This window comes from Lynx rufus, unplaced genomic scaffold, assembly GCF_022079265.1.
Source record: "Lynx rufus isolate CCGP_SWC_20201006 ecotype Redwood Valley unplaced genomic scaffold, mLynRuf1.p SCAF_16, whole genome shotgun sequence".
In the NCBI taxonomy this organism is placed as follows: domain Eukaryota; kingdom Metazoa; phylum Chordata; class Mammalia; order Carnivora; family Felidae; genus Lynx; species Lynx rufus.
Window position 1 is genome coordinate 9143147 of NW_025814830.1, and position 11197 is coordinate 9154343.

An 11197-nucleotide genomic window follows, 5' to 3' on the forward strand; every position below is an offset into this window, starting at 1 on the left:
CTAGACAGAAAGCCAGACCACGGTGGACTTGCCTGATTGGGCTGTTGGTAAAGGACGTGTGGGGGTAGGAGGAGGTATGCCTTGAAGAATCACACGCTCAGGCCCAGAGGGGACACCGGGCTGAAAGGATGATCCCTAATCCTTCAGCCCAATGGCCCAGCACCATTTTGCAAAAGGGAGTCCAGAGAGGGAAAGCAACTGCTGCGAGGTGACCCAACAGCTTGGCAGGGGTGTGGCATTTGGAATGCAGACTGAGACAGACAGAGGTCGGGGAAAAGGCCAAATAACAGAGGGTGAGTGGAGTGTCCCAGGGTACGGATACAAACGTCAGGAAGTTTAAGGGGCGCCGAGATGCATCGAGCCACCGTGAGTGTTAGAAGCCAGGCCAGTGGCCGTCCCCGGCAGGGAATCAAGGGCCTCTGGAAGTCTGGTCATGTTCTGCTTCTTGATCTGGTGCTGGCTGCATGGGTGTTCAGTTTGTGAAAATCCACAGAGCCATACATTGAAGATCTCTGTGTATGTCACATTTTAATTAAATGTTAAAAAAAAAAAAAAACCAAAAAAAAAAAAAAAAACCAACCCACACCAACATGGTCAGAATATTGGTCCTCTTTCAGGTTTCTTTCATTCATTCCTTCTGGTTCTCTTGAGAAAGTCTCCATTAGGTGCTAGGATGGCTCTAAGGCCTTGTCCCCAGCATGACTCATCTCCCTTTTTAAGGAAAGAAGGAAAGCCCTCAGGCTTACACCTGACAGGCAAGAGTCTCTGGGTACATTTTAATAATCATTGTATTGGGCACCTGGCTGGCTCAGTCAAAAGACACTGAGTCTTGATCTTGGGGTCATGAGTTCAAGCCCCACATTGAGCGTGGATATTACTTAAAAAAAAAAAAATCACTGGGGTCCCTGGAGGGCTCAGTCGGTTAAGCATCCGACTTCGGCTCAGGTCATGATCTCATTGTCCGTGGGTTCAAGCCTCGCGTTGGGCTCTGTGCTGACAGCCCAGAGCCTGGAGCCTGCTTTGGATTCTGTGTCTCCCTCTCTCTCTGCCCCTCCTTTGCTCACGCTCTGTCTCTCTCTCAAAAATAAATAAACATAAAAAAAAAATTTTTTTTAATCACTGTATTTATTTCCATGGCAAGTGATTCTGGTTTTCCATTCATGAAATTTCCGCTAAAAAAAATGTATTTAGCTGTTGAAAAAGCAAGCCAGTTCATGAGCTGAAAATTGTTGAAGCTGATCGATGGGTACCTGGGGGGTTATTTTCATGCTACTCTCTTTTTTTCCTCCTTTGTTATCTGCTTCACATTTTCCATAATAAAATATTTTTTTAAATGAAGCCAATTAACAAAATTGTGATGTAAGTAATGGTACACAGCGGTGTATGGATGTGTCTGAAATCGTGATGGGAGCACATGAATCACTGCAGTTGGGGAAAGACTAACACAGAAGAGGCCGAGTGAGATGGAGAACAGGACGTAGTGTGGACAGAGGCCTGGAGTCAGAGGCCAAAGCCCTCTCTGCCTCGGGCTTTCTCCGGGAACCAGGGTCCAGGCTGGGGAAGAGCCGCGAGAATCCTTCCTTCCCAGGGCCCCACTGGTTTCCCCATGGAGAAGCAGGGCTGCGGTGGGACTAGGAGAGGCTGCAAAAAATGCAGCTGGGGAAGGAGAGGGTGGGGGTAATGGACATACACTCTGCTCCAAGAGCTAAGGCCAGAACTGTGCCCGAGATCAGAGGGAAGGAGGCCAGAGCCAGACCCCTTCTCCCCTCAGCCCTGTCCAACTCACTCAGCACGAGATACCCACCCACTAAGCTGCACCCGGGGCCCCAGAGCCCATCCAATCCGATAGCCCCCATGTTAGAGAAAAGGAAACTGAGAAGCCCAGCGGTGGTGGTGGGTGGGCAGTGATTTTCCCATGGTCACAGAGTAGCTCTCGGCTCCCAATGCCATCCCTCTGCTACCTTTGGCCAGGGTCAGCAGTCCTTCCAAGGACCACCCCCGCGCGTGCCCTCCATGCTGCCTTCAGGCCTCTGGACCTGCGGCTGCCTCCACCAGGCTGGAGCGTGGAGACCTGGGCCCCAGACACCTCAGGAAGCCCAACGATGCCCAGCAGTAGGCAGGGCCCCATGTGGATTAGGGATTTGTTCTGTCTGGCCACGTCCAGATACCCCATCATCCTTAGCCATTCTTACTGGGTCTGCCCCCCTCCCCCTTACCCTCCTCCATTGGCTGGCCCCTGAATGTGTGTGTTGGGGGGCTGGGGTGGGGCAGGCCCCTGTCAGGGAAGTTGGGATGGGGGCGGGGCCTCAGCTTCCTGTTGTTCATCGCCCTGGGGCTCTGGGGGGGATTTCCCTGGCCACCCCCACCCCCCCAGGGAAGGGGAAGGAGCCTGGGTGAGTCACAGGCCTGGGGCGGGAGCCTGAGTGTGAGAAGGAGACAGAGGAGCCTTGTCACCGAGTTATTGGGGCTCCGTGCCCTTCAGGCCCCAGGCCCACAAAGGTGCGTGGGACCCCGTCCCCGATACCAACCACCACCCATGACAGGACACCCTCCCGGTTCCCCCATCCTGGCGGTTCTGATAGGTGCTTACCTTGGTGCTGGGGCCAGTTGGGGACACGGAGAACGGGGAGGTCTTATTCTGAGGGTTCTGTGAAGAAAAAGTTGGGTTGGGGGAATGGGACGAATGAGATGAAGCAGCTTCTGACACCCCGCCCCTCGCCCACAGGGGCCACCTCTGTTCCCTTCTCCCCCTCCCCACCCCTCCTGCCCATCCACTCCCTCCGGACCTGATGGTTAGTGTCTGGTCCATTTCTTTCAGTGTCTGCAACAAGAGGGAAAGAGTGAGGTGTCACCTGTGCCCCCCACATCCCCGCAGCTCCCCCACCACGCAGGGCTTCTGCTCTCTCTGCTCCCCTCCCCACCCACCTGTGTGCTCTGCCGGGGAGTCCAGACCTTGCTTCTCGGCCTCCAGGGGCTTAGACATTCTTATTTCTGGGGACAGAAGAGGCATGTAAGTGGGGTGAGAGGGGGGAAGCCAGGAGGGCTCTCAGGGCCCCCCCTCCAGCACCACCCCAGCCTCTCCCCAAATCCCCCGCACCCCCTGCCACCTTGCAAGTGCCTCTTTGAGGAGGCATGCCCTCCTTACTGGGCCTCTGCCCTCCTCTGGCAGGACAAGAAAGGGCCTTCAGGCCTTGGGGGTCTTGCCTGATCCTTTTCACCCCTGCAGAAGGTGGCACAGGGAGGGCCACCTCCCGTGAGGCCTGGGGCGGGGTGGGAGGTAGCTGGTGGTCGTGAGAAGGCTTCGGTGCCCAGGAGGAGGTGGGTGATGTTCCACAGGAGCGAGTCAACCTTGGGCCTCCTCCCGAGGCGCGCCCGTCCTGCCTCACCAGGTTTCGGATGAGACATGTTTTCCACTCTGAGTGGGGCCTGGGGGTGTGAAGGACTGCAGCGTCCCCAAAGGAGTGAGTCTTCTGATCTCTGCCCCTCCTCCAGCCCACAACGTTCCCGTCCACACCTCACTCCCACCCGGCCTCCCGCTCCTGGCCTCCCTTCTTGCATTCGGCACACGGGGCCCAGCAGCCCCATTCTGACCTCTGAACTCCGACTGACTCCAACTGCATCCGGCTCTGCCCCTGACCTGGTCCTTGGACTTAATCCTAGGCCTCACCTGGACTTCAGCCTTGAATCCCAACTGCACACCCCAATCCAGCCTGGGTGTCCCACTGTACAAATGCAATCCCATTCTACAGTCCCATAAACCCAGGAAATGACAGGAGGTGACAGGCAGCAAGCTAGCACCAGGGACAGAAAGCAATGGAGGCAAAGCGATGCTCTGTCCTCACAACACTCTGATGCTGGCAATGGAAAGGTGATCGTTTACCAGTGCTAAGCACAGTGTTAAGGATGATTCAGGGCTCACAGTAACAGTTGGTGCTGATATTACCCCCATTTTATAGACGAGGAAAGTGAGGGCCCAAGAGCCCAGTGAGACAGCAGAGGCGCCCTGACTGGACACCTGTCTGCATGACTCCAGGGTTCACACTTCTAATCAGGACTGCTATGGTCTACTGGACCCCCCCCCCCCGCCCCGCCAACACCCCACTGTGACTTCCGCCCACCTCATCTCCAGCTGTCACCCCTATTCAAGTTCACCCTGACTGACACTGACTGGAAACCCAACCCGGGTAGACCCTACATAAACCTGGGCTTCTGCCCTATCCGTTCTCAATCCCCTTACCCATCCTGAATCCCAACTCCTATCCCGATGGTCCGAGTCCTTCATCTGACCTTGACTCCCAGCTTGACCTCAGACCTTTCTCCTGACCCTGAATCTGACTAGCAGGTCTCCCCCACAACTCACTCCACATCCCTGCCTTAAAACACGATGCCACCCTATCAAAGGGGCTGTCCAACTCAAGTGGGTTCTGCACCCAAGGTATTTTAAAAAGGCCAGCTACAGTAGCTAGGACATCCTCAGCAACTGAAAAAAAAAATGTCCAGGAATTTTGCAATTGAGGGTTACTTGACATGAAACGCTGCTCGGCTTTAAAATTCCTGATTAAAAAGCCAGGTCACACACTGCTGGTGGGAGTGTGAATCGATATAAGCACAATTCAGGAAAGCTGGGGAGGCACCCCCCCCCCCAGGACCCAGCACATCCACTCCCGAGTGCCCATGTGAGAGAGAGGGGCATCCTGCCCACCAGGCCCATGGGCACATGTACCCAGCAACCCTTTCGAAATGACCCCAAACTGGCAACAACCCAAGGGCCCGTCAGTGGATCAACACAATGTGGTATGCCCATACAACGAAACACTCCACTGCAAGAGAAAGAACACGCTCTTGAATCACACGCACTGCTGAATCTTGCAGGCGTGACACCAAGGAAAAGACATCAGACACAAAAGCAGACAGACAGTAGGATTCCAGTTACGGGAAGCTCAGAAAACAGGCCAGATGATATCAGGTGACCAAGGTCAGATTATGGGTACCTTTGGGGGGATGCTGACGGGGAAAGGGTGTGGGGAAGCCTGCAGAGTGTTGGAAATGTTCCGTATCATGATCTGTCGGGTGGCTCTGTGGTTCTATCTATACATATGTAAAAATTCATCAAGCTGCACCCTTAAAATTTGAGCACTTTATTGTATGTATGTTTTCACACACAAAAAAGAAAAAAATTAAAAGCTAAAACAAACAAACAAACAAACAAACAAACAAACAAACGAGTACACAGTCCTACTAAGGCATAGGTTGGTGAAGGAGGTGTGGGGAACAGGTGCCCAGGATGCCACGGGAGCTCAGGTCCTATTTCCAGGCACTAGGAGGGGCATGAGTGGATAATGATCTTGAGAGACACAGGAGGACGCAGCAGGTGCTGGTGCCAGGCGCGGAGACCCCACTCCTGCCTCTGAGATATCAAAGGCAGAGGTCCAGCCTAACCCTGCCTCTAAAGGGCCCTGAACTTGGCCCAGCTCCAGGCAACTGCTAATGCTAGTGTGGTCCGGCATCCCACCCCGTCTAGCATCCCTGAAACCCCTGCCCCAACCCCCTTTCCTGGCCCCTCCTTCCAACTAGTGTCGTCCATCTTTCCCCAGGGAGATCCTGCCTACAACCTGGCCCTGAACCTTTCCACAGCTCCCTATCTCCTCAAGAAAAGCCCAGATAGGGTCTTTAAAGAGGTAATTAAGTTAAATGAGACCATTAGGGTGGGCCTTAATCCAATATGACTGGTGTCCTCGTGAGAGGTAGATATTGGGACACAGACGCGCAGGAAAAAAGACCATGTGAGGACACAGGGAGAAAGAAGATGGGCATCCCAAGCTAAAGAGAGAAGCCTCAGAGGAAACCAACCCCACTGACACCTTGACCTTGGACTTTCAGCTTCCAGATTTCAAGAAAATGAATTTCTGTTGTTTAAGCCACCCCATCTGCAGTACCCCATTATGGCAGCCCTGGGAAAATGATACAGCCTCCCAGGGTCATGCCCTCCCACTGTCCTAGCCCTGAGCCCACAGGGCTGTGACCTTCTGTGTCTTAGTCCTTTCCCACCAGACCAGAGGGCGGGCAGGCCGGGTCTGACTCACTGCTGGGTCCCTGGCATCACCCAGCTTAGAAGAATGGGTTATAAATGTTGGCCGAACGTCCCTCCCTGCACCTCTCTCTCTTACTTGTTCCTGCCTCTGTTCTATTGTCCCTCTGCCATTTAACACATTTCCTGAGGCCTTGGTGTGGGCTGATCCCTCTGCCTGGAAGGCTGTTCCTCACTCTGGCCACCTGGCGACCTCCTACTCATCCTTCAGGACCCTGAACAGGTTCTGTCGTCTATGGCGGTGGCCCCCTCCACCCTGGCTCCTGCTGGCCCAGCGTCTCCCCTTGTGACTGTCCTAGAGGCTGTAGCCATCTGGGCCCCAACAGGTCTCCCCCATCAGACTGGGAACCCCTTGAGGGCAGGTCTGACTCATCTTGGGGTCCCCAACACTGCCCAGCCCAGGACGTGCGGGTCGAGTGAACAAGGGGGGCCCGAGGCCCTGATCTCCCCCATCGCTCCAGGCTTTTGGCTCTGCTCTTCCCCCACCTGGTGACCTTTTCTTCTCTAAGAGCAAACCCCTGCTCCTCTTTAAGGTCCCAGCTCACACGTCACCTCCTCTGTGAGGTCCTCCATGCCTCCTCAGGTGGTTGGTGTCTCTTGTCTGAGAACCCCGTGCCCCTAACACACCCTGACTCCCTGGGCAATGGCCTCACCCTGCCCCAAACTGTGAACTCCTTAGAGCCCAGGCTGGTGTCATAATAACACTAATGCATGCAAGAATCTCCGGCAGGCCAGGACCCAAACCTGTCCCAGACAAGCCTTTCTCCCTGCTGCCACCTGCCACCTTGACCTTGAGCCCCAATCCCCAAGCAACTCCCATCTAAACCTTTAAGGTAACATCTCCTCTGCAGGGACAGTGGCTGAAGAGGCAAAGATGGCTTAAGGAGAAATCTCCACCACTCTGTTTCCATAGTTGTCCCTAATTCTTCCCCGACCCTGACTCCCACACAGCTGGGCACCCCCACAGCATTTGGCTGGGCTGACGGCAAAATGGCCAGTGTCGCCCTTCACCCAAGCCTGTCTCGCTTTTCTTTCCTCCCCCATCAGAGCCCAATCTGAGAAAAGGGTTTCATAGACTCATCCCCACCAAGCATGAATAGGGGACTCCATTTCCACCACAGATCCAAAGCCAAATGATGCCTTAACACTCCAGGACATTGGCAATCCCCTTAAGAGGCCCACTGAGGCGCCCATCCTACAGGCTACCAGCCTCGGCCCAGGCCCCTCTCTCCTGGCTCTGGAGAAATACTGACGCCTATTCCCACTCAGACACTCTGCTTTCACTGGGACAAGGTAAGACCGGGGCATCTGGATTTTGAAAAGCCCCCACCGCCACCGCCACCACCACCGCCACCGCCACCAGGTGATTCTAATATGCTCCAGCTCCCTGCACCTTCCAAAATCCATCTCAAAGCCTCATTCACACAGAAAGGCTGCTTGGTTATATGGCCATAGCCACCCCTCCCTTCTCTCATCCCTGGCAGTGTGTAACTCTTTAGAGGACCAGGCAGGAAAAAGCGATGCAGAATCCTAGCGGGCCCCTTGAATCCTACCATCCTGGGGTCAGACACACCCAGGGCTACCCACACCCTTGGGGTCACACTCGCTTGCCCCACTGCCTCAGGCCTGGGACTCTGGGTCCCCTCCGCCCTCCCCACCCCTCCCTTACCCCTCCCTCTCCGGACTTTCACTTCTCCTCTGCATTTCCCCCAGCCGGTTTTAGCAGACTTGGGCCAGCTTCTCGTTAGCACTTACCGAAAATGGGGCTAAATATAGAGGGCCCAAGGGCTGCCCCTCACCCCTCCTGGCCCCTCTTGGCCTGTCCCCTGGGTCTCCTGCCTTCACAGCCGGCTTCAATCAAGGCTGTGGCCTGGGAGCCCCTGTGGGCAGGGTTTGCGCTGCCGGGAACCTCTGTGGGCCCAGCTGGCCCAGTCCCTGCCTCCGTAGGAGCAGCACCGCACCTCCCCCCCCACCACCACCCCATGTCTGTCCCCGAGCGAGCGGCCTCAAGGGAGTGAACACTTCTGAGCTGTCAGGAGGGAAGGATGGAGATACAGGCAGCAGACACAACAAGAGAGGTGGCCCCACAGCTGTGCCACGGAACACACACACCACAGCCTCAGCCAGGCAGGGCCCCAGACAAGGATAGAGATCATGCAGACACACACAGGGACAGGTGTGCAGAGATCCTGGGTCGGGATGTTTGTAGAGAAGACATATGCCCAGACACAATGACACGGGTAGATATGCAAAACACACACCCAGACATGCGCATGCACACCTGCGTTTACATACACACACACACACACACACACACACACACACACCCAGAGTTACTCAGATACACACAGATGTGCACACACTCATACATCCAGAGTCACTCACAGACAGATACACAGATAGACACACAGACACACACAGGTGTGCATACATATCCATACCCAGGTCACTCAGACAGACATACACACATACGTGTAGACACTCACATGCCTAGAATCAGCTCATCCTGGGAGATGGCCAGGGGGGACTCCCAAACCCTGAGCTCAGGCAGGCCAAGTGATCTGGCCAAGGCCACGCAGTGTATTCATTCATGTCCAGGCAGGGAACCCAGGCGGGCCTCCCAGGCAGGGCAGTTCTGTGAGAGATCCCAAGTAGGGGGTCTAACTCAGTACCTAGCACACACGAGGCCCCCATTCAACCCCAGACAGGGAGGAGTCAGTGGTGGAGCAGAGCTCGGAGCTCTGCATCTACACTGCACATGCACCCACACATATACATAATTGCACATAGAGTCACCCCGATAAATAATCATGTGCCATCCTGCAAGTTGTCTTCCCTCCACGTCAACCCCCTCCCTCACCTCCTTTGCCTTGCTCATACCCACTCATCCTTCACATCTCAGCCCAGACATCCCCTCCTCCAGGAAGCCCTCTCTGACACCCCACTGGCCCAGCTGGGCAAGTCTTCTGGGCTCCCACAGTTCCCCGTGCCTCCGACCCCTCTGCCTGTGCTCCCTCCGCTTTCTGGCAACAGGTCCATCTCTCCCACCGGGAACTCCAGGAGGACAGACCTGTTTCCGTTGTGTTTCCAACACCCAACACGAAAGTGCTCAATAAATACACGTTGCTGAAGGGCCACAGGGATACCTGCACATACACTGATGCGCGTAGGATGGCACATGCCAAATCAAGACCCATCCCCACGGACACTCGCAAATGTGACACAAGCCGACAGTCATGCTTACATGGCCGCAAATGAAACAATCACCAAGTACTGACGCTTGCTGTGTTCCAGGCACCGTGTTAAGCATTTACACGTATTACCTCGTTTAACTCTCCCGTCAGCACTGCTGAGAGATAGCTATCATTATGAAGAGATAGACACATTTCACCAAAGGAGCCAACAAATACAAATCACCTTGTAGGGTGCCCGGCACACAACATTCACTCAGTCAGCTGACACATAATACATTTTTGCGTGGTGATAAGTGCCATAAAGAAAAGACAGAGCAGGGCAAGGGGTCTGAGAATGGTGGGATTGGTTGCCAAGTCAGACGGGGAGATCAGGGAAGGCCTCCCTGAGGAGGTGATATCTGGACAAATGAAGTGAGGCAGTGAGCCAAGAGGTCATTGCCAAGGCTAGCCCACAGTGCCACACACAACAGACCCTCACACACAGACACATGAGTCACACTCAGAGGACTCAGAACCACCACTCACATATACACGCACAGAAACGCACATACCAAAAGCCCTGCAGCTCAGTGTTCCCAGCCCTTCGCAGCCCTCACCCACTGGTCCTCCTTATAAGAGCCTGCTACCAACACTGGGCTCCATCCTCCCTCCCCTAGAGCCCTCAGAACACTGCAGCGGAGATAGGTGGGGGGGAGGACAGAAGCCCCCAGGTGTCTGGAGTGGAAGGGAAGGGGAAAGAAGAGCTGAGGGCTGAGGGCGGGGACCCAGGGTGGGAGCGGGGGAGCTGTTGAGGTACAGAGCGAAAGTGCAGAGGAGACAGCTAAGGAGGAAGGGCAGGGCCGGCAGCGGGTGCTGGCCCCAGGCCCCTTACCTGGAGCCCCCATGCTGGAGTGAACCGTGCTGCCCGCCCCGCAGGGCTGGGGGAACAACTGTGTCATCTCCCCGCCCTCTCTGGGGGCCAAGCCCTCTCAGCCGGAAGTCACCCAGGGAGGAAACCACAGGGTCCGCCCCCTTCAGAAGGGAAAATACTCTGGCCCCAAGGCCCACCTCAGGAGGCGGTGGACCCCAAATCATGTGTGTGTTGGGGCAGTGGGGGTAGTGGGGTGGAGGGCAACAGGCTCGAGGAGCTGAATCCTCCCACTGGGTCTCCAGGAGGTTCCTGCAACAGCTGCCCCAGCCCTTCAGCGGCCTCCACCAGGGCAAACACATCTGGAACAGGGCATGTGGGTCTGGGAGAAAGGGTGGGCCCGTAACAACAACAACAACAACAACAACAACAACAACAACAACACTAAACCCTGGCTAGAAGTTTTTTGGGGTCTTTCCCAATGCCACACTTGACAGGTGCACCTGACAGGCATCATCTCTTGGGATGATCACTATTTGCCCCATTTTACAGACGAAAAGATTGAGGACCTGAGAGCTGAGGTGGCTTCCCCAAGGGCCCAGAGCCAAGAAGCATTGAAGCCAAGAAGCACAGCAAGTGACGTTCGCGGTGGGTGTCCCGCAAGGCTGTGGAAAGGGAGGTACCCAGCCACGCACCTGTCCTCAGGTGAGGCGTCCGTCCACTGAGAAGGAAGCGGTGCCCTGGGACAGTGGCTGTGAGGGCGAAGAGGAAGGGCCGCTTGGCCCAGAGTGGCAAGATGTCCACCAGGGGCAAATGCGGGCGCCCCAGGCGGTTTGGGCGAGGGGAGCCCCGGGTCCCCTGACAGACTGCCCACTGGCCTTTCACGGAACTGCGCTCCCGGCCCAGCATTTCCCTCCGCGCCCGCCAGAGGGCGGCAGCGCCCAGCCAATAGGCCGGAGGGAGGGGCCGGCTGCGGAGGAGGAAGCCCCTCCCTCCGCTCCCCTCCCCGCCCCCCCCACCCCCACCCCTGCGCGCACACCTGCGAGGGTCACACAAAGGCGCAGGACT

At 55.9% G+C, this 11197-nt stretch overlaps 1 protein-coding gene across 10 annotated transcripts in view; it reads right to left on the minus strand.

Moving 5' to 3' along the window:
* Positions 1–10848, minus strand: part of POU2F2 (POU class 2 homeobox 2) — a 32092-nt gene extending 21244 nt beyond the window's left edge. For 8 of the 10 annotated variants that reach the window (XM_047077966.1, XM_047077965.1, XM_047077964.1 and 5 more), the window contains exons 1-4: positions 10154–10209; positions 2926–2991; positions 2787–2821; positions 2591–2647 (exon numbers count right to left, since the gene is read on the minus strand). In XM_047077966.1, coding sequence (XP_046933922.1) covers positions 2591–2647; positions 2787–2821; positions 2926–2991; positions 10154–10166 — 171 coding nt within the window. In that variant the 5' untranslated portion in view covers positions 10167–10209. Of the gene's footprint in view, positions 1–2590; positions 2648–2786; positions 2822–2925; positions 2992–3204; positions 3504–10153; positions 10210–10824 lie in introns of those variants that run through there. The other 2 variants (XM_047077963.1, XM_047077962.1) reach the window with 2 other exon arrangements.
* Between the last annotated feature and the right edge of the window lie 349 nt (positions 10849–11197).